Source organism: Austrofundulus limnaeus, unplaced genomic scaffold, assembly GCF_001266775.1.
Source record: "Austrofundulus limnaeus strain Quisiro unplaced genomic scaffold, Austrofundulus_limnaeus-1.0 Scaffold92, whole genome shotgun sequence".
Classification (NCBI taxonomy): domain Eukaryota; kingdom Metazoa; phylum Chordata; class Actinopteri; order Cyprinodontiformes; family Rivulidae; genus Austrofundulus; species Austrofundulus limnaeus.
This window is the reverse complement of record NW_013952494.1, coordinates 1,540,482-1,562,795: the sequence shown is the minus strand read 5'-3', so window position 1 is coordinate 1,562,795 and position 22,314 is coordinate 1,540,482. Positions and strand designations below refer to the sequence as shown.

The 22,314-nt window shown below is 38.6% G+C and overlaps 3 protein-coding genes across 5 annotated transcripts; all 3 read right to left on the bottom strand.

Annotated features, from left to right (window-relative positions):
* Positions 1–811: 811 nt before the first annotated feature.
* Positions 812–8,568, bottom strand: slc25a37 (solute carrier family 25 member 37). The gene is made up of 4 exons (XM_014012568.1): positions 8,139–8,568; positions 4,277–4,505; positions 3,920–3,976; positions 812–3,357 (listed from the first exon to the last, which is right to left on the bottom strand). The coding sequence occupies exons 1-4, from the start codon at positions 8,334–8,336 to the stop codon at positions 2,828–2,830; spliced, it is 1,014 nt and encodes a 337-aa protein (XP_013868022.1). The 5' UTR covers positions 8,337–8,568; the 3' UTR covers positions 812–2,827.
* Positions 8,569–10,247: 1,679 nt separating this feature from the next.
* On the bottom strand, positions 10,248–17,064 carry entpd4 (ectonucleoside triphosphate diphosphohydrolase 4). Of its 3 annotated transcripts, none has more exons than XM_014012565.1 (13): positions 16,766–17,064; positions 16,425–16,520; positions 16,143–16,340; positions 15,847–16,052; positions 15,545–15,695; positions 15,310–15,413; positions 15,096–15,155; positions 14,783–14,937; positions 14,147–14,313; positions 12,493–12,817; positions 12,335–12,420; positions 12,086–12,247; positions 10,248–11,355 (listed from the first exon to the last, which is right to left on the bottom strand). In XM_014012565.1, the coding sequence occupies exons 2-13, from the start codon at positions 16,430–16,432 to the stop codon at positions 11,121–11,123; spliced, it is 1,857 nt and encodes a 618-aa protein (XP_013868019.1). In that variant the 5' UTR covers positions 16,433–16,520; positions 16,766–17,064; the 3' UTR covers positions 10,248–11,120. The 3 variants fall into 3 exon arrangements, with proteins under 3 accessions (XP_013868019.1, XP_013868021.1, XP_013868020.1); XM_014012567.1 differs by having other exon boundaries at positions 14,807–14,937; XM_014012566.1 differs by having other exon boundaries at positions 16,822–17,064.
* A 485-nt stretch (positions 17,065–17,549) lies between these two features.
* On the bottom strand, positions 17,550–21,681 carry LOC106520452 (THAP domain-containing protein 6). The gene is made up of 7 exons (XM_014012564.1): positions 21,534–21,681; positions 20,586–20,790; positions 20,375–20,488; positions 20,064–20,271; positions 19,038–19,191; positions 18,668–18,896; positions 17,550–18,558 (listed from the first exon to the last, which is right to left on the bottom strand). Exons 1-6 carry the CDS (start codon positions 21,611–21,613, stop codon positions 18,761–18,763), a joined length of 897 nt encoding a protein of 298 aa, XP_013868018.1. The 5' UTR covers positions 21,614–21,681; the 3' UTR covers positions 17,550–18,558; positions 18,668–18,760.
* Between the last annotated feature and the right edge of the window lie 633 nt (positions 21,682–22,314).

Here is a 22,314-nt window from a genome sequence, read left to right as displayed (position 1 = left end):
AAAATTATCTTAGTTTTTCTAAAAGTTGTACAAATACTTATTTTAATAGCTTGATATTTCTATTACATTACACTGCAATGAAAATATAAATTTACAAGATTTGTAAATCATTTTGTTTTTATTTGCATTTTTACACAACCCAACTTTTTCAGAATTGAGAATAGAAGAGAACTGATCAAGATTTACAAAGTCGCCTCACAAAAATCACACATTGTTTATTTAAGGATTAAAACATTTATAATTTTAGTAGCTTCATGTATCTTTGTGCACTTTGTTTTTCAATAAATGGCTGCCAAGAAATCTTAATAAATAAAAAAGGCTATAATATAAGAATTTATTCTTATTTTTAGCCCTTAGATCATTTGAAATCAATCTTTACAACTTTTACTTCAAACACCATGCAGCACTAAAACTTCTGAGTCAAGTCTAGTTTAGAAGAGAACCAGTGTGAGACACGATATGCTACACTGCCCTCTACTGGAGATTATAATTACTGATGGACAAATAAACATGCATAAGAAGCTCCTTCAAATTATTTTCCTTTTTGCAACTATTTGTCTTTGGAAACACATAAGCCTAATAAAATTTCTGTTTAGTAACATGCTTTTAATCAGAAATCACTGAACTAAACATAAACTAATCAACAGTCTTTGTAATGATATTAGAAAAATTATTTCAAAGGAAGTAAATAACAGTCTTAAATTTGCAACCTATAATGAATGAATGAGTCCTGACAATGAGAAGCGGATGCCTCTGTTATTTAAGACAGATTATTCAAGCAAATAAAGCTTCAGAATCAAACACAAACGCATCACATTCCTCATCTTCATTTATTTACTTCAGCTCCAGTGGTTTCATACTGTAGCAGCATTTTCACAATCATTTATTGTTTGCATTGTCAAACGTCCAGACATTCCTGTTCTCCACACAGAAAAAAAATAAAATAGAAAACAATTTACCCCAACTCCTATTTTTCATCTTTTGTGCATAAACATAAAAAATGTTCACAACATATTTCTTACAAAAGATCAACAGATTTCCTCCAAAATAAGAATTGAACATTTGTTCTATGACTGTAAAGCTTTTTCTATATTACAGAAATAAAAAATTTAAAAGATGTAGCGTGCATGCAGGGTTAAAGACATTTTAATGTTCTTCATGGTTTTTTAAGGAATGTTTTCTCAGTGAAACCAACATAATGACTGAGAAGGATGGAACAGGGGATCGAACCAGCCGTGTCGAAAAACTCAACCTATAAAATTCAAGTTTCTAGTTAAAAAATTTAACACTACTTTGAGGGGAAACTGTGGGGGTCACAGCGAAGGAATGAGAGTTCACAGCAGGTAAGCTCTTAGGATTAAAAGCAGAACGCAGGGCACGTCTTTGGTTTGTTAATATATGGCCGTCTGCAAACAGCAGCAGCAGCAAGAAGGGTTAGTGTCAGCACTAAAATCTGAAGCACTTTGTTTTAGGAAGAAGAAACAAAAACATCCTTTCTGATTATAATCAAATAAATCCAACTGCTTTCTGGATTGCATCAATATCTGGCAAAATGTCCCGACTGCTGGATCTAAAATAAAACAATGGGCTGGAAAAAAGCAGAGAGCACACAGGAAGTGATGAACTACAACAGGATGGGAGAAAATAAAAGATTTAATCAAGTTTTTTGTTTTGTTTAACTGGCTAACAAAGTGTGCACAACAGTGTTACTCCTTTTTTTTTTTACTAACATTTCATTTGTCAGGTGACATTTGGAATCACGTGATCTGCACGAGAAACATCAGATAAACATATATTATTTATAAAATCTAAAAATTCCGATTTGCTATGACACATAAACAACAGGCCTCACAAAATCTGAAGAGCACATTTACAAAGAGTTCAATCTTCTGAAGTAACAGACTTTTTCTGATCTTCAGTACAAATCGGTCAAAATATAGATTTATGTCTTGAGTACATAAACAGTAGACAAGCTGCCAACGTTCTGCAACAGCTAAGGCTCTAAATTGTGCGTGATTTAGGACCAACGTGGTACTGAACTTTACCAAGGCTAATAACTGGACTGGTATGACCTTCAAGTCTTAAAACTCAGAAAAAGAAGATTCCTCGTGGTGAAAAATAATGGCAATTAGTGATTGATGCGAACAATAAGACAGCAGGAATTTTTGAAAACACACAAAATACCATCCAGCTTATCAAATGACAGCATTTTAAGGGTTTGATTTATGGCAGAATTGTGCATTTTTGATATGTAACAAAACAAATAAAGAAATACTTCCTATGTTGAGAAAATAAAAAACAAAACAAGTTGAAGCTGTATAATATTTATGAGGCACTTGGAAAAAGCTGCTGTTCCATCGTCACAGGAAGTGGATCTAACGAACCTGTTGTAATGAGTTTCCACAAACACATGATAAAACTAAACAACCAGCACTGTGTTTCTTCTGCATCCATAAAATACAAGCTAAAGAGTGCTAAGAAAATAAATAAAAAGTTCCAATATTTAGGAAAAAAAACAAAAAATAAATTGCTCAGGCAACTTCATGAGCTCATCGCACATGGAAAACTTGGTAAAGTTTGGTAGTGACGTGGAGAACATAATCCACTCTTCATCTTTGTTGCATAGCATGACTGAGCCACATCATCGCAGCTCAGAGACAAACCTAAATAATGAAAAGGAAAAATGAGGAGTGTCGATCAACTCCACTCGGTGACTTCCTTGCTGGGCAATAACTAGTGCCATTTCCTCGACAGCACCTGTCACACCACACTGACTCACGCTTTCAGAGTCTTCCGTCACTCGAGGCGTTAGCAGCGCCGCCTTCCATCACAGTGGCCCGGACCCAGCCTCTTGTTCCAGCTGCTGCTTGGTCAGGAAGTACTTGAAGAACTCGTACACCGACCAGGCGATGGCAGTGGAGGGCATCTGGTAGATCACCCGAGCTTGGATCCCTTTGAAGAAGGCCGCGGGGCCGCCGAGCCGGTACACGGTCCTGAAGGCGTTGGCCATTCCCGATAGGTGGCCACTGATGTTCATGGAGTTCAGCGCTACGTTCTCCTGCGTGTTGAGCAGTGTTTTACAAACGTCCAGGGGGGTCGTCACGGCCGCCGACACGGCTCCGGCTGCGGCTCCCGACAGTATGTGGCTGCCGGGGTTGTAGTGCCTGTGAGGGTTGAGCTGCTCCTGCATCAGTTCGTAGGTGATGAAGTGAACGGCCTGGAAGGGGATGTTCATGGTCAGCTGGGTGCTGTAGCTGCGGTAGAAGGCGCCCACGCCTTCGGCCTGCGTTATTGTCCGAACACAGTCCCAAAGTCCTCGATATGGAGAGTTGTACATCTGCATCCTCTGCTTTATCACTGAGCAGCAGGAGAACATCAGAAACTTTGTTAGTATATTTTATTGCATTTATTCCAAACAAAATGACACTGTGCAGTTAATACAAACAAATAGCAAAAGACAGAAACCTTTTTTATATGCATATGACCAGGATGCATGTTGATATATATGTTTTCTGCTGGTCCTCTTTCACTTTGCTGGCTCAGCAGTAAGATCAATGTACACCCACCCCTCCACCCCACACACACACCATTTCACACATATACGGTACAAACACCCTTGTGGTTGCCCTTGTAGAGTTCAAATGAAGAAATGTTGGATACTATCTGAACCAAAACAAATCTATCTTGTTCTCACTCTTTTATCAAAAAAGATTAAAAGTTTACAAAACGTTTCTGCCAAGAACCATGTAAAATGTTGTTTTTGGTTTTATTGGGGTTTTTTTTAAGCCGTCCATGGAGCTGTAAAAAATGCTGTGTCCTTCACAAATCCGGGCTTTTGTGTGTTTTAACACACCAACCTTTTGAGTGTTTTTAAAAACGCACTTGTCAGTATTTTCCTTTTTGAAGACATTTTTCTTACCTTCAGCTGGATTCATGACTGCATCATGCAGAACGGTGGCCACACTTCCTGCGACGCCTGATGAAACAAACAAATCTTCAGTCTAAAGTTGTGACAGAGGAAGGTCAGTTTAATTCTCAAAGTCTTAAGCAAACATTTATGCGAAGTTGAGTTGAATTAACAAAGCTTTCCTCTTTTAAAAAAAAAAAAGAAAAACAGCGTCATATCTGGATGTGACTTCTCATGTTTTGTCTTTCTTACTGTGAACTCTTTAAGAATTAAACTAGCTACACTCTTCCGGGATCCAGTGCTTAGTCTGCTGTCTGAGCAGCTGATAAGACGTTCAGGAGATCTGCGTGGAGAAATAAAAGCTCGTACCATTGGCGATGTGGCTGTTGCCTCCACTCTGAATGATGTCACTCAGTGAGTGCTTCAGCCGTTCATAGCAGGCGAAGTAGAGCGCGTGGGCCGGCCCCGCTCCCATCATAGTGATGTTGAGGCCCCTCAGCGGTCTGAAGACTCCTTCTGTCTGGATGATCTTTTTCAGAGCTGCATACACACTCCTGTATTGAGCATTCGGGTCCGGCTGCAAGCTCTGCATCCTTGTCTGTAGCAAAAAATAATTAAAATTCTGTATCTTAAACATCATCACTTGTTTTGTTTTGTTTTGATACATTATTTAACTAAAAGCTCAGCATCAGTGCATGACTTTCCCTGATTTCTTCCTCTACTGTAAAGATGTGGTGCTCAAACAGGAAACCTTGGCATCGCTGCGGTCCCATCAGTGTGACGTACAACTCTCAGTCTAAGGCTGGTGGCGACTGTGGCAGCTCTTTGTTTGACTCCACCATGCCGAGTGGTCTGATCAACACAAAGCACGTTTTTTATTTTTGCGAGGCGATGACGGGAGGACACAGGCCGGGTCTATCTTCCTCGGCACATCCGTCACCGTTTCCTTCCTTTGGTTTGACAATAAAATATCAATTTCATTTCCGTTAGATGCATTTTTTTGGGGGGTGGAATTTGGGCACAGAAAACTGGGCAGCACAGTTTATGACTCCAGCAGCTTCTGTGGGTCAGTGCGAGTCGTACAGATCAAACTGCAGGTTTTTGACTCACAACTCTAAGTTTGGAATACATGAGGTCTGTGCTATGACATTTTGTTAAAATAGTAATGAGCTACAGATAACAAAACCTCACTTTTAAAGACTTCAGCAGTTAATTAGGTATACAATTGTTAAATAATTAAAGCAAGTGAGGAAAAGTGTAGAAACTCAAGTAAAATTAAAAAATACTTTTAGCTTTTGATTTAAAACGACACATTACTAGGGGTGTAAGAAAATATCGATACACTGAAATATCGCGATATTTCATTTCCCGATACTGTATCGATATTCTAAAGCCCTGTATCGATTTTTTATTAAGGTTTAAAATGTCAACTTTCCTGCCAGCCGTTCATTTTTATGTTGTAGTTCAGCCTCTGACCACTAGTTGGCAGCAGTGAGCCAGCCATTTGGCTCCTCTACCTCTTGAGGTGTTTGGTGACCATATTATAAATAATATTAAAAACTAAAAGTTGCAAAAAATATATTTTCAACCTATTTATTGGCAAATTTAGTCTAATAATTGAAAACATGGATGAAATAAGAAATATGAAACAAATAAAATGAAAAACATACAAAGCAGACACAGCTAAATGTATCAAAAGTTTGTCTCTGTAATATTAGAATTTTCTGAGACAATGAATTTTGGTTTTTCATTTTTTCCCCTGTAAGAGGTTTTTATTTAATAGAATTTTTGGACCAAAAAAAATCGCAATATAGCGCCTTGCTTACAGTCTCGCAATATATCGGGATATATCGTATCGTGACCCCTCTGTCATGATATGTATCGTATTGCCAAATTCTTGCCAATACACAGCCCTACTTATTACTTTAAATTCCTACAGTACACGCAAACTTCTAAGAAACTGGTTTCAACACAGACGTCTGGTTTCCACAATCAGCCAGTGCAACAAAACAAGAAGCAACATGTGTGTTGCCATTCAGACAATGGAAAGGGAATAGTCCCATCTAATACCTGCAGACTGAGCCCTATCATGTTAACCTTCTCTTTTACGACTGTTTGTTAATCAATACTACAGAGAAGCAACTGCTTACACACACCCTGCACTGCGTGAGGCCGATTTCACTCATGTGCCGGAGCGATAAGATACCCCTCCTAGCTTTAATACAGGCTACTCCCTGATTCCTTCATCTGCCATTTTGCCGGGGGGACTTTGACAAACACTGGGCGGACAGTCAGCTAAACAAAAAAATAAAAAGATCAGCCCGTGTCTTCTGGTAAAACCACCCCAAGACTTGTGTCGAACATTACTGCAATACTTCCTCTGACACACGTCCTAATTTAACCGTATGTCTAAGAATTGATGACAAGATAGTTTTCATGATTTACTCTGACATTAGTTTACATGAGATGAAAAGTACAAGTGGGTTGACTTCAGAAATGTACTGGTAAAACTAAATGGGTACCTCGTCTGTTGCTGTAAAAAGCGTGAGAAAACCTGGAAAAACCCACAGAGGAAATGACAACTTGTTTGGGTAATAAAATCTTAAAGGTCAATGTGTCAATACTCAGCAAAGTGAATAGAATGTTACTGATCATAAATGTAACGTTTCAACTCTACAGCGACGTGTCAAGTGATCAAACCCAACAACAACAACACTACATTGTTACAGAACAATGGCTGAGCAGAAACACAGAGGGATTGCAGGAGCAAAGTTCACACAGAAAGCTTGTCATTTATTTTGAGGACAATTTTTAACAGGTTTAAAACTAGTCATTGTATTGAATCCTTAAACATTCACTCCTTATTTAGACAACTGACAGCAAAAGCAACATCTCTTTCCTCTTGCTTCCACCTCACACCCAATATTGAGATATGTTGTATCACTTTTATTTAACCAAACATGTCAAATGAACTCACTTCACAACCAATGTTTAAAATTTTCTAACCCAAAACTTGATTTATTTATTATTTTGTTTGCTTTATTATACTTTGACCACTTTTATATCAGGATCAATATCAAACAAAATCATTCAGTCCAGACTCGCCTCAAATTATTCTACGTCTGGTCACGTTTATTTGGCAAATACCACCAGGGTCACGTTATGACCGCCACAGCCTTTAAAATAAGCAAGAAAAACAAAACTTTAAAACGATTCAGCTTTCAGCTAGAATCAACAATAAGCTGCATTGTTACTGATTTATTAAATACTACAGTTTTTGGTATTTTGATGTTCAATTTAATACCAAGGCTGAGACCTTTTCTTTAAAATAAATTGTGAATGAAAATCAGGAAAAACAAGGGACGTGTTTAAACTTCAACAAAAGTTTTGTTTCTATTTTTGGAGGTTTAAATTTCATGTTAAAATCTGACACCCACATTGTTGATGGATTTTCAAAATGTACACCTAAACTACTGTCTCATTTATTTGCTGTCACTAAATGCTAAATTCATCTTTTTCTTTCGTATCGCTTCTTGTTATAAACCACATTCATGAAGAGGAATCTAGTGTAATTCATGAACTGGTCAGAAAGCTACAGATTATATAGTCAAAGTGTGTTGATTTGGTCCTTAAGTGACGATGACTGCCTATTATTAATTTTAAAATATGCATAACAAATGCACTAACAAAGCAAACCAAAGTAAAAACACACTATTTAAAATGGGAACAACACTGAGAATACATATTTTTATCTAAAAGGAAGTTTGACATCTTTCATAACAAACCAAATCATGACCTTCTCCTAATGTCAGGTTAGTGAACCATGTAAATGTTTAGAAAACAGGTCAGTTTATGACTCTTTTTAGTTATCTGGATAAACTGGTATTTTTTTGCACTGACTGGGCGTTGTTTGTCTTAATCAACTTAGCAAAGTTTGTATAAGGGCAACGAAAAGCAGAAACAAAGCAACCCGGTCGTGTCACGGAACATCTTCATTATAAAAGTTCTGATTCACGTTTGCAGGCTGCTGAACTAGTTTGTTCAGTTTGTCCGGAGCTTGATGATGAGCTAACACCAGCAGAGAGGCTAGTGAGGATGAGGAAGACTCCCCGGCTAGCTGTGTGTTAGCACACACCGTCAGTACTGGGGCTCCGGGGGTCGTTAGCGTGTCGGTGCTGGGCAGGTAAGCTCGTGAAGAACCGTGTGTTTGCCTCGCGGGTGGGTGTGTTACCTTGACAGAGTCCACGGGGTACATCACCGAGTGCTCCATGACTCCTGCCACTGCTCCCGCTGTCATGTGGGTCGTTACGGAGACATGAGGTGGCAGGCTCTCGTAGCTCTCCCCGTCACTTATGAAAGCCCCGTCTTCCTGACCCTGGGTCTGCGACATCTCCAGCGAGGCCACCGCGCGGTCCGAGCTCAGCTCCATGCGTGGTGAGCTCTCACGGGCGGTCTTCCGTACGAGTTGGCGCTCGGAGAGGCGACATGAACAACCACAACATCTTTTACTTTGCTGGAGTTCCAGCAGCGTTCCCGTGTGACGTCGACGTGAAGGAGGCGCGGCCGTGAACCAATAGCATTGCAAATCATGAGGAATAAGGCGGGCTCTCGGTTTGAGCGTCCAATGAGAAGTTTCCGTACTAAATTCCTGCTACGGCTCGCTGCTCGCGCCAGCTCAACATTTTGTTCATCTGCGAGTTTTTTGAATGGGTTTGACAAGAGGTGTTATTTATCATCGCCCTGCACTGCTCGTGTGAGATAAGGAGGTGTGGTCTCCTTATCTGGCAGCTTGTGATCATAATTACTTAGGAGAACCAGAGCTTTTCCCCCTCTATTCAAGACACCCCATTTATCTTCAGCATCTTCTTAGGCAATAAATGAAATAAATGAAAAGACAAAAAAGTGCATGGAGCATGAAGTGGATTTATACTAATTAAAATGCATATTATTCAAATGTAACTAAAATACAGCTATAATATAACTACATTTAAAATATGTGCCATAAATTGATAGTATAATACTATCAATTTATTTTTGATTGATACCACATTAGCAAAAATGGTACACATTTAGTCTAAAATAAAATCAACCTAAGTATTATTCTGACTGAAAATCATGTGAAAAGCCACATGAAGCCGCCTGGAGCGAAGAACAAAATCTCCTTTTCAAAGTGTTTGATCAACTTGTGAGTAAGAAGCATGGTTTTTTCTTATCCAACTTTCAGACTTCCGTATGTTTGTGTCATCTTCCAGCTGATGTAAGTTATATAAGGCCTTACAGCTTCTTACTGTTGAACGGTTCTTTTGATGCTGCCTGCCTATTTCATCTTGAAAGCCAGAGGTTCTTATTGTCTTTGAGAGTCAGAAAACAATTCAAGGAAGGAAAAGAATGTATATATTGAAGAAGACAGAAAATTGATTGTGCCAGAGTCAGTTAATTTTCTCATTTTCTCTAAATAATTTTTTTTTATTTCAAATGAGCTAATCTGAACAAAAAGGTAGTTAAACACAAACAGGTTTGGCTTGATAAATAATCCCTGTGGTATTACCAGTCATTGAAACAAAAGCTCTGCACCAAGCAGTGCCCCCCCCCAGCCTACCCCATTAAAACACTGGAGACATCACTGTGGCACCAAAACTAAAAGCCGGAACAGAATTTCAGATTTATGTTGATGTCATATAGAAGTTATTTGACAAATACCAGAATGCCAGACTTTTACTTTAATGTTTTTTAGTTAATTTTTTTTTGCAAAAAACAATATTCAGCTTAAATTTGTCTTCTTCTAAAAGTATATTTGAATTTTTTTACAAATATTTCAAAACAAATAAAAATTTGGTGTTTACGTTTATTTTATTTTTTCAAAAATGAGGTAAAGAGGTGGCAAATTTTCACTATTTTCCAGGTTATCATTCAGAATGGTCCATGCTTTGTTTTGCCTCCAACACGGTTTTATTTTGTTCAGAAATAATGCCTTAGGCCACTTAACACATCACATTTGATTAATCTTTGCAAAAACCTAAAAGCAGAATGAACTTCTCTGAACTCATCCTGAATAATCAACTTTGTCCCATACCTATCTACTATTCACCTGATATCTACTATTCAGCTATGAACATTTTTTTCTCCTTTTTCTCTCAATAAGAGCCTTTCTGAAGCTCAGATTTCCAAACAAAGCCTTTTCTGTCACAAAACCTCCCTCATGACGTGTCTAATTCCGAGTCGAGCTCCAACCGTCTTTTCATTCACCTGCAGGCTATCAGTTACTGTTTTTTTTTAAAACTTACATTAAATACAGACACCTCTCTGTTAGAGTGAGCTAATGAAACAAGCAGCCACAAAGTAGCTCATAAAACCTTTTATTACTGTATTGCAGATGCACCACAGTTATTTCACATTCATCTGTGGAAACAGAATGTTTCGTTAAATAACAGGACATGCCTTCTTATTTACAGTCTACCCACAGCAGTGATGTGACAGCTTCTGAAAATGAAGCTTGAAATAAATATATGAATCAAACATCCAACTGAAGCCAGAAAACGTGGGGAAAATGTCAGCAGGGCCTTCAGAGGGACCGATTCTCTTGACAAAGAAAAATAAAAAATAAAATAAAAAAAAGGCAGATGGGCTTTTGGAGGATTTTCTAACAGTGACGAGACAGATATTGCACTCGAATAGCTGTTAAAGGCTTCTTATCTTGCAACAAAAACACACAAACATACAAACACTTCAGTCGGGGCATGCAGTTTGACTGCATTTCAAAGTGCTTCTACAGTTATTAATAAATCCTATTGCATATTCTAACTTCTATAACATCAACAAAAATGTGATCGCACGCATAAAAAAAAAATACAAAGAAAGGAAAATATCCACACAAATAAATCAGTACAGTACATGTATACAGTTATGGTGAATTTTAAAGTGTGGACTAAAGTATTATTTGGGTATGAATTAACTGTAGAGAAATGTACCAATGTGTGTGATTTGAAGAAAACATTTTTAAAAAGACCCATGGAGGTAGTGGCCCTTGCGTTCTACAGGCTATTATGAAGAAAACAAACAAACAAACAAACATGAATGAACAAAATAAACATTAAAAGATTTTCCTTATCCATCCAAAAGTCCAAACTCTACAGCCTTTAAAGACAAGACAAAGCAAGAAAACGGTCTCAGAGAGGAGTGGTGATTGGCTCTGCAAAGCCAGGCGGTCCAGGCTTTAGAGGGTGATGGGGAGTGTCGGCGAGCCGAGGCCCTGCTCCAGCCACGGGACAGAGGAGGGGGTGTAACGCTGCACCGCCCGCCGATGGATGCGGCGCAGGCGCAGCACGTACAGCATGATGGAGAGCAACACGATGAAGAAGCAAGCCAGGAATAAGTAGTGGTTGTTGACAAAAGAGAAGCTGGGTCGCCAGTGAGAGTGCGCTCCTTTCAGACTCTCCTGAGGGATGTCCCTGGAAGAAGCGGGAAAAAAAAAAAAACAAGCTGTAAAAGAGCTTTGTAGAGATTACTCATTAGCAGGGTTGAAGGGTGATGTGGAAAGAAGATTTCAGTTTTTTTACATTTCTGGAGTCATAATCTGAGCAGCAGACCACGAGACTAAAACCTAATCTGTTTTATATTATTATTAGACTACCTGGGGAGATGTACAGTAATTAATTTGCGCTCAGTTTGTGGACTCTTGAAGCAACAAACATCAAAGGAACTACAACATTTGCATATTTTAACAGCATTGATGTGAAAGAAAAAATTACCACCAACTGATAAAAACTTTTTTGCACAAACTGCCCTTTCCTAATGTCCTATTACAAACTGTGCACTGATAAAAAGAGACAAGCAGCTGCAGCTGATATGTGCTCATTGCAAGAGTCACTAATTCACAGAATTATATTTGAGCTCTTAAGAGAAGATCAGAAAATAAAATAAGGATATTGAAAAATACAAATGATTAGTAGTTTGTCAGAGCCTTGAACTTTTTATGGAGACTTAAAAATATTTCTCATCCTCATTCCTTTCTGCAGCCTGAATTAAATGCCTATTAGCGGCCTAGGAGCTCTCTTATTACCGGCAGCGCTGTACATTATTCAATCATTTGTCCACGTACAATGAAGAACAGGTTCAACAAGATTATATTTCATGAGATAAAACTGAGGGCAGACGGACTGGGAAGGAGGCAAACCTTACCTCAAAGGTAGAAACCTTGTTCTGTACAGAATAGCTCCCAGAGTCCACTGGACCTCCTTATCGTAGACCAACAAGGCAGTCTTCAGGTTTTTGTATTTGGTTGGAAAGGAGAAACCTGAGTGCAACACTTCATACATCCAGGCTGATTTAAAACACTGATACCTGCAGACATCAGAAAGAAAGCACCGGTGAACATCTCCTTTTGTAACTGAGGGATTAGAAAACATCCTGTACATCTGCAGGACTTACTTCAGTCTGTGAAGATCTGCATGTGAAGCATACAAGCCAGAGTCAAAGCGTTCCTTCAGTGTTTTCCACTGGGTGGCGCAGTAACCCTGTAAAAGTTGAAATGTATTATTACAGGAGCCAAAGCAAAAAACTTTTTTTTTTTTTGCAGCTTTATTTACCTTGGCTGCCTGGGTGTATTTGGAGGCATTATAATCCCCACCGATGCGCAGCACGTCCTCTGTACAGTAGTAGAACTCAGAGAAGCCATAAAACTGGCTGTTGTTGTAGTTTATCACTGGCTGATAGATGCCGCTGAGGGAGGTTTGTGTGTCGTTGGTGCGGTTGAGGAACGGCTGGAGAATCAGTCTGCACTGGTCAAAGTCTCCCGTTCCTCGCAGGTAGAGCCTCTGTGGAGACGGTCCGATCTCATCCTGCAGGTCTGTGGGGAGACAGGGGTCCGGGAGCGGAGACTCGGCTGTCTCACCCACATGCTGACCTAAGAGCCTGAAGAGATACCAAAGACGTATAGTTAATACTTACAGTATTGTACAAAGAGACCGCAGAAACATTCACAAACTAAACTCTTACACACTTTTATGCCAGAGCTTGATGTGAAGTTTATCTTATGTCTGGAAACAACGGAGTTGTTACCGTTTAAAATAATTTATGTTTAGACAACGTATTTTTAAATGACTCTCAGCTACTTCTCTGTTTTTTGAACTGAGTTCTAGCCACTTCTGTCTCAGTTCAAGTCTATTAGCTGTGGCAGCCATCTTGAATTGAAATGACTCCAGCTGTTGTAGACGTACATATTATCCAACTTTTATTCTTTTGCCAATTTATTAAAGTTTGTAAGATGATTCACGAGATTCACGAGAAGAAAGAAAACAACTGATGTTCCATTTAGATTCGAGGGTGTTGAGATCAGTAGAGTCAATGAGGTGAAGTTTTTGGGTGTCATCATTGATGAAAACCTGACATGGAGATGTCATATAAATTACTTCAGAATAAAAATAGCACAATCTATTGCAGTATTGTATAAAGTAAAGGAGTTATTTAATGATAAAGCACTATTTATATTATATAATTTAATAATTGTTCCACATTTGATTTATTATATAGAAGTCTGGGGAGATGCATGTAAAACCATGATCCTATTTTTATTTTACAGTTAAGAGCTATAAGAATTATCACCAGAAAACATTACTATCACCCATCTAATATATTGTTTCATTAATTAAAAATATTAAAGTTTTATGAATTGGTTGATTATAACATTCTGCAGGTTTTGTATAAGGCTCAAAAATTTGCTGGCTGCTAACACAATCAAATTTTGTTAAGAGGGAAAGCTGCTTTAATTTGAAATGTTTGTTAAACCAAAAATTCGAACAAATTTAAAGGACAGATGCACTTCAGTCAAAGGTATAAGACTGTGGAATGATCTGGAAAATGATTATAAAAGTATTGGATCAATTACTTTGTTAAAAAATGATGAAAGGGAAATTACTGAAGAAATATGAAATTGTTTAGTCTGTATTTGTAAGAGTTACTGTTTGAGGAATGAACTCTTTTTGTTTTGTTTTATTATTTGTTTTTTTTTTAAATAGGTGCAGATATAAGATTTTTTTGTTCTTCTGCCACCTTTCATTTTATTCGATTTGTATTGTTTAGCTGTATGTAATGGGTTTTGTTTTAAATGAAATTAATAAACATTCTAACAATATTTCGGTAACAGACGAACACAAACATTTGCGCGCACGCACGCACACACACAAGCTCTGCTTTTTGGCAGAGTGTGTTAATAAAGCAGAGAAGAAGAGTTATAAGTCTCACTTGTTCCGAGTAGCAGTATTTTGAATGAGGCTCTCCTCGTATCTTTGGCGCGCTGCATTTCCTCCAAAGCCCAGAAAAGTGGACACGTAGACGCGATACACGTGATCGGTGCTATGTGCATCACACCCTAAGTTGAACTCTGCCAGTAAGTTCTTGGCAACTTCCTCCTATGGAAGACACACAATACAGTCAAAGAAAAAAGAAACTCATGATGTGCTCATCTAAACTCGTAATACCTTCAGTACTACGACAGGTTCCTCAAGTTTACAAATGAGGAAAAAGACAAAAATCTCCAGAATCACTGCTGAAGTGTATCTGAAGATTATGTCAGCAACTCTGTTCCAGTACGTAAACCACAACAAATAAAAAAATAAAAGCCAAAAGGTTGACAGGGACAAGGACTATAGTTCATGGTGGTTTATATTCCCAGCCTTAAATCCTGCTCTGGAGTCATGAAGCTGGCTTACAGTGTGTGTTCGACTGAGATGAATGGAGAGCGGATCGTCTCCACAGGACAAAATGGTGCACAGAGGTTTAACCAGAGAAATGAAACAGGTCAGAAGGAGGAAGAAAAACAAAGCGTAAGTGACAAAAACCAAAGACAGCACATGAACAGAATTGGTTGTGGATAATAACCTGCTGTGGAGAGGCAAAGCTTACAGTTTTGGGCACTTCGTACGCAATCTGTGTGGAGACCCCGCCCATGTCCAGGACGCCGGTAGTCCTCTTCCTCATCACGGCCTCCTGCTGATCGCTGCCTGGAACATGGACCTCCACCACAGACTCGTCATCTGAAACGATTGACAGCAGACAGGTGGGAGTGTCAGGCAGTAAAGACATGTCCTGTGATCACTGTAATACTGGGGACTGTATTATTTTTGAACTAAACTGTGGTGAGGCATGAAACGCTTAATGACTGGTAAGACAAGGCACTTGTGTGAGGCCTCACCATTGTGCACATGGTTAAACCGTCCAAGAACAAAATTTATTCCAATCCAGGCGTAGACACCTTAAAGCAAGGGATACAAACATCAGTGTTTTTACATTAACTATTAAAAGGCTTTTAGAATAAAAAAAATGTGTCTGTGCAATTCAGCAAGAGCTGTATCAAAGATTTCAGCTGAAAATACTGATTATTAACTGTCAGTTTTCCACCTGTTTACCTTCTTGTTTTCCAGAAATCACCTCCACGTGGGAATCAGAGAACAGGAAGTTGAAGTCGACTGGGATGTCCGTGCGCAGATCCTCAAGGATTGCTTCCTGTTGACTGAAAAGTGACACAATAACGTTAAAGACCACTTCTGCCAGTTTTCAACTGTAATTTAAAGCAGTGCATTTTAATTATAATGTCTGAACCTTTCTGGTGGCCATATTAACACATTTTTTTTAATGTTTTACCTCTCTGGTAGGATTCTCATTCCAGCTGTGCACAGGATGTACAGAGGTGTTTCTTGGTGCTTATGTTTAGGAATGTGCCGAGCTGCAAAGCTTAGAAGAGGATTTAAGTAATCGCTGGCCTTTTCTGGAGTTTTAGCCATTTTAGAGATCCCTACAAGAAAAAATAATAATAATAATAATTTACAGTGAGTTTATAAAAGCATTATGATTATGTAATAACTCTTCCAGCAGACTGGTGAGAAATTCACACCTACTCCTTCAATTTTTTGGTTGAATGAGAAGCTGAGCAGCAAGCATCTTACCGGGCTTGATCTTCATGACCACTGGCTTGCGGTGTTGATCTCGCATTTGCTGAATATCCAGCAGCTCACGGGGATTGCCGTTGTGCCGGGGCCAGCAGTACACAAACACCCTGGAGCCACTGCTGCCACAGTCCACCACCAGACCGTAGTTCAGGTTGGGGTTGCTCGTATCGGTCGCATCTAGATCAGTCACTCTCGCCAGGTGCCTTTGGAAAACAGCAAATAGTTGTTGAGGTTAACCACATGCTGCGTCTCTAATATCTGCTGTTGACTCGTAGCTCTTAGGTTTAGAGCACCGGTGGAAGCGATTCTCCGTCGTGACCCAGCTGGTGTGTCCCTTCGCAGCGACAAGCAGCAGGTAGAGCAGTCCGATGAGGCAGACCACCAGGCTGATGAAGAGCAGCTGTCTGAAGGAAGGTACCAGAAGACGAGGGAGAACCTGGCACGACAGGCTGAAATGCCACGAGGCTGGGAAAAGGCACGAAAAACTGAGCCTGTCGATGAATAAAACAAGAGGAGACTTTCAACATGAATGTAGCAGGCATGAGGAAAACGAAACGAAATAACATGAAACCTACCTTCCCATGGTGTTTAACCGGTCTATGTATCAGTCAGATGAACTTAGGGAGCCCGTTCCAAATCTCCATTATCTCTTCATGATTTATAACCACGACCTTTGAGGAAAAAGGCCCATAATGTGCTCAGACGAGTACACTATCCAGACTTAGAATTGATGCCAGTCGTGTACAATTTTGACTTAAAGTGAGGGCAACCAGGAAGTGAATTGTTAAACACGAATCAGCCTGTGCGGAGCTAGCGAGCTAAAGCTAAAATACCAGAAACCTGCGTTTTTCGCCTTTAGTAGCCTTTATAACAGTAACGTAATCAGACAGTAGCTCATATTAGAGTTGATACTTACTAACAAACTCCTCTTTTTGGGGAAACATGGCCATTTCCGACCAAGCAGATGCTCACCTCTGGCTAACTGCTATGAAGCAAATTAGCTATACGTGTTCCCGATTCCTCGGTGCGTTTAATTTGCTTACACGCGTGACCCGGAGCAGAAGCAAACCAACAAGCCTTTTAGCCTATGTCAATTTTCCCTTTAAATATTGAACTCTAATACTCATAAAGCTGTATCAGGAAAAAAAATCGAATTTATCAATGTTAGTTTTTACCATATTAAAAGATGCCGTTAACCTACTGTTCCTGCCTGCAGTCCAAATGTTAAAAACAAACGCACACTCAGTTAAAGCGTAAACCAGTGAGAAACGTCACGCACGCTTCTGAAATTGACCAATGAGGTACGAGAACAGCGCCATATTGGAAGGGGCGGGCAGTAAACTTTTTTTTCATGGCTACATCTCCACGCAGAAATTGCATATAATTGTCTAATAATGTTTCTATCATTAATTCATCAGGGAGGATATTCGACTATCAGCCAAGCAATTATCCACAAGCTGCATAAGGAAATCCCAGAAAGCAAGAAAAAAATAGTGTAAAAATGAGATCAACACAAATACCAAATTATTATGAAAGCTTATGCATGTTGGCCTACTACAAAAAATAATAAAATAAAAAACGTTTAAAATAAAGTAAAATAAGTTGTTTAACTGTAAAAATGACTGGTTTTCCACATTCATCCTGCTTTATCAAAGCGAACAATTCTTATGAAAAATATGGTCTATAAAAAATGACAGCTATGATGTTGAAGTTTTATTGTGCATACATTATGTTTCCACATCATTTTTACAAATCATAGCAACTTAGCAAAAATGAGAAACATTATATAGGAACTCAAACTTTGAGATGATCTGAGTCAATGTATTTTACAAATATAAACAAGCTGTCCATAAAGTTACTGTGCAGTTCCTACTTATGTACTGAGGTATGTCAGTGTGCTTTCACACTGCAGAGAGTTGAAGTTGATGGCATACAATCTGAACATTTATCATAACTGCAGTAAATCAAACTGGCTATTCTGCAGAGTTGTGTGTTCAATGAACAATCTTTATATTTTCAATTGCAATTTTTACCAGATAGAAATCTTATATTTTGTTATTGACCACTAAAAAAAGATGACCATATTTCGGTTGGCTTCTGCCTTTTAAAGACATCATTCATTGAAGACGTGTTTAACTTAGCAACATGTTATTGCCTGATTTAATGTGCACTGACAAGGATTTCTATCAAATCCAAATAGTGGTTGTCAATATCAAACTAAGTGTCATTGACATGCTGACCTAAATTAAACATGTCATGTGGCTGTCGGGTTGCAGTTGTTGACATACTAATGTTCATGGACCTCCAGAGAGCTTTTTCAGCATTTATGAGTATATAAACAATCCCCCCGAGAAGGAACCTGTTATTTTTTAACTTCAGCAGGTGGTACAATTCTCCATTCACAAAGTCAGGATCAGAAAAGAGGCTTAATTCTGAATTTCTGATGAAACAAACTGTAATTTATTGTATATTTCCCACAGATCCTATATGACTCTGCACCACCCGTTCACAGTAGGTATAGTCGACAGTTACAGTTGTGTCAGTCGGTTCATATTGGGTTGGCACTTCCTGCTTTCCTTTCTTTGAGACTGATGTTTGACAACTGCGGGTGAAGTCCTCCATTGTAACATGTCCCTTCTTTCCCGGACTGATACCACTGCGTACAAGGAGCAATCAAGTCTTTACATGTATGGCTGCTGCTCCGACCTCCTGTGTTGCGCAAAGGAAAACCATCAGCTTTGGATTCAGTCAGGTGTACAGTACACTGAACACTGTTTTATTACATCAAACATTTTTTTCACTAACACTTTTGTCTTACCTGCTGTTCTCACAGAACAGAAGAACAATTCCAAATGGTCCTGGATGAGTCTATATGTGCATACAAAGGGCTGCTCCACAAGAACTCAAGGGACTACGCCTGGTAATCTTTTGATTTTGGAGCATGTAGGACCAAAGTGCACTGCTGAGAATCATCCCTACTCCGTGCGTGAAGTGTACTCGGTGCTGCATCACTAAAGCCAGGTGACAAATCCACACCCTCTGACCATCTATTAAAGAATGAAAGCAGTCATGATGTAGAAAAACAAAACAGATATATTCACAACTTCCCTTCCAGAACCCAATACTCCTGGGCACTGAATAAATATACAATAATAATGAAAAAATCTGGGCTATCTATGGTGACTTACCGACACACTGTGCGGGGATTAGGTAGAGGGATTTTCATTTCTTCTCGCAGAAACTCGTAGGCTTTTGGGCTATGGGAGAACAGGGCTAATGCAAAACATTTCTGCTTTTCAGAGTACGATTGAGATGGCCTCTCAAACAACTCCACCGGAATATCTGTAGGAACACATTGCAGTGGTTTAGTATATATTGACTGTTATTACGATTTCTAAAAATATGTAATTTCTAGGGCTGTGAAATTAATCAAGTTAACTCTGATTAATTTTAGTGTTGCATGGGCCATAGATTAATTTGTTTTAATCGCGACTAAAATTTACCATCACTTTACTATGGCTGAATATGTAGGTTTGTATATTGCAATGCACTCAGTGCATGCCAGGTCATGTTTGTAAATGAGAAGTGGTTCTCAAACAGTTTACCTGGATAAATAAACGTTAAATAAATAATACACAAAAACTTAATGGTTAACACATTATGTACAGTTTTTTTGTCTTCTTATGGCTTATTTTATTTTATTTATTTAATAGATAATTAATATATAAAAATTCAAAAATTTTAAGTTTTACATTAAGTTTAAGATTAATTGTGATTAATTCACAGCTACCTTGGAATTGATAGATCAAAAATTTTTATAATTTGACAGCCCTAGTAATTTCTATTAACCCTTAAAACCCTTTAACAATTTGAGATTAGCACACAGGGGTACCAGAAGATCAAAACCAGTGTCTATAGCAGCAGCACAATAAGGTGTTTGGCAGAGAAGATTTGGCAAAAAGTTTTATGTGCACAACTCACATACTCAGCTCTACTGCTCATCCCACAAATGCATGTTCCTTACAAGTGTGGCAATATTTAACAACGGGCTTTCCCACAGTATAGGATCTATTGCCAAGAAGCGTTGTTACGACAAAGAAATAATCTACCAAACACAAATTTATTTACTTTTTGTGTTTGGTATTCCTAACTTGAATGTGGCAGAGTTATGACAGATGTGTGGTGTTTTTGTTTCAAATACCAAAGAAACTTGCCAGAATAAGCTCCCAGCTTGGCTTGCAGGTCTGCAGACAGCATGTTTTTATCGGACAGCTCTTCGAGCAGAGAGCGGCACGAGGCACGCGCTCGCTTCTCCATCCTCCTGCAGTTATGGAGCTGCTGCTCTAAATGCTCCCTATGAGCATTTAGCTTTTCAACTCGCTGCCGAAGTTCTACTGGATCAGGAACCGCATAGGCGTGATCCTTAAAAAATTCCAGATTGAAATACTTTAACATGAGTGGGTAAACGCATACATTTTTCAATGATCATTTATCGAACAAAAACCTATTCTTCAACTGCATTTACCTTTGAAATATATGAACAATCCTGCAATTTTTCTTCAGGTTTCCCCAACTCTGCTGAGTTCTCTGCTGCATCTGCTGCCTGGCTTACAGCAATTTCCTGCGTTGGTTTTTTTTTCTGCGCAACAAAAAACACGAATATATTTAAGCAGTTTTAGCAGTGACAAGAAAATGTTTTTAAACTAACTTTTGCTGACACAAGCTCCTGTGATTACCTTCAAACGCTTGGGGAAGTTAAATATCGACGGTATGGTATCCGGACGGAGTCGTACAGTTTGACCAGTGCGATCAAAATCAGTATCCTTGAAGTGTTTGGAGCACAGCACATCATGCTGGCCAGGCATCCACAGAGTGCGATCCAGGTTTGAGCGTTTCACCGCCCGAGCCCACTGTAGCCTCAGCTCTTCGTTCTTTGGAAAACTTAAAAATATAAAGACACAACTTCATTAGATTATCCCTGAAAAACAACACTCTTGATCAGCATTAGCCTAATTCACGTCATTGAAGGCTCGGTGCAACTTGAGTGTGACTGGATTAAGTAACACCACCTTATCTATGCTGCAGCTTTTTCCAGCTTTCCTGCAGTGAGTTTGACAGCAGACATGTGGACAACAGTTTTGAAGAGAGAAACTGACTAAGTCCAAGCATAGATAAAAAAAAAACTTGTCTTTAATATAAATAAAGTCACCACAACCTCAATATTTATAAGGACAGTACATTCATTGTCCCCCACTGCAACATTTTAACAAGTCACTGACAGAAACTATACACGTGTATACAAGTCTTTATTTAAAAACACAACCAAAAAAAAAATAAAAAAACATTAATTCAAAACTACACGAATAAATCACAAAATACAGTAAAATTGAGGCGCTTTCATTATTTCTTCAGGACGTCATAAGTAGTTGAAATAACAGTTTAGACCAGCAGAGGGAGTTGTGAGCAGCTCGGGGAATAACCCATCAAGCTCCGAGGTTTCACGAGGCTTCATCTGGCCATCACTACTAGAGTTTAAAAATAAGAAAATGCTAGACTTATTTAACATCCAGTTGTAATTTACATCGACCAATCACAGCGATATTTTATCATTTCAAAATGACCAGAAAAATGGCCACGTACACTGACCACTCAGTCAATCAATGTCGCTTCAAACAGTAACTTACCTATGGAAAGTGATTCCAATGAGCTTTGATGCTTCATCCCGTCTCTGAACACAGTTGTATGCTGAACAATGTGACGGCATTTTTCAATAATAATCCAACTTTTGCTCCGAATCCAAAAATCTGTCCTCGCCCCGCACAATATGGCCGATGTCCGCCCAATAAAAATGACGTGACAGCGCCTCTAGTGAGCTTTCTTCTTTTACAGCTGGATGTGTTTCATTAAGGGCAATGACTCATTACTGCCACCTACTGTCCATTTCTGTACTGCGGCTGGTTCGACTAAAAACCAAACTTTTTAATTTGTAATATCGACACTAAATTTTCACTAAGGTACGAGCATTTATTTTTGTTTTTTATGGAATACATTATAAACAGAAGACTTGTAATTAACTTAATTATTATATGTGGCAAATTTAATATTTATACGTATTTATTTTTAGCATTTTCACTTCTTTTTCTCAGTTTTGGTAAAGGAAATCAGTCCTTATTTACGCACTATTTCTACAAAAAAGGAAGCTGTAAACACATCTAAATTCTGTAGATCAATTAATATTTTTAATTGATGTTTTTTGTACTAAATTTACTTTCTGTTGTTGTCTATAACCCTGGCATACTTCAATACTTGTTCTGTTTTGTTCCTTGTCCTTTCTTTGAAATTGTACTGGTATTTTAATTTGTAAAGATCTTTTTATTAGAAAATACATTTAAAAAAATCAAACACGTTTTCTCGCAGATAAATAACATAAAACAATCTGATCATTAACTGATGTCATCCTTACCG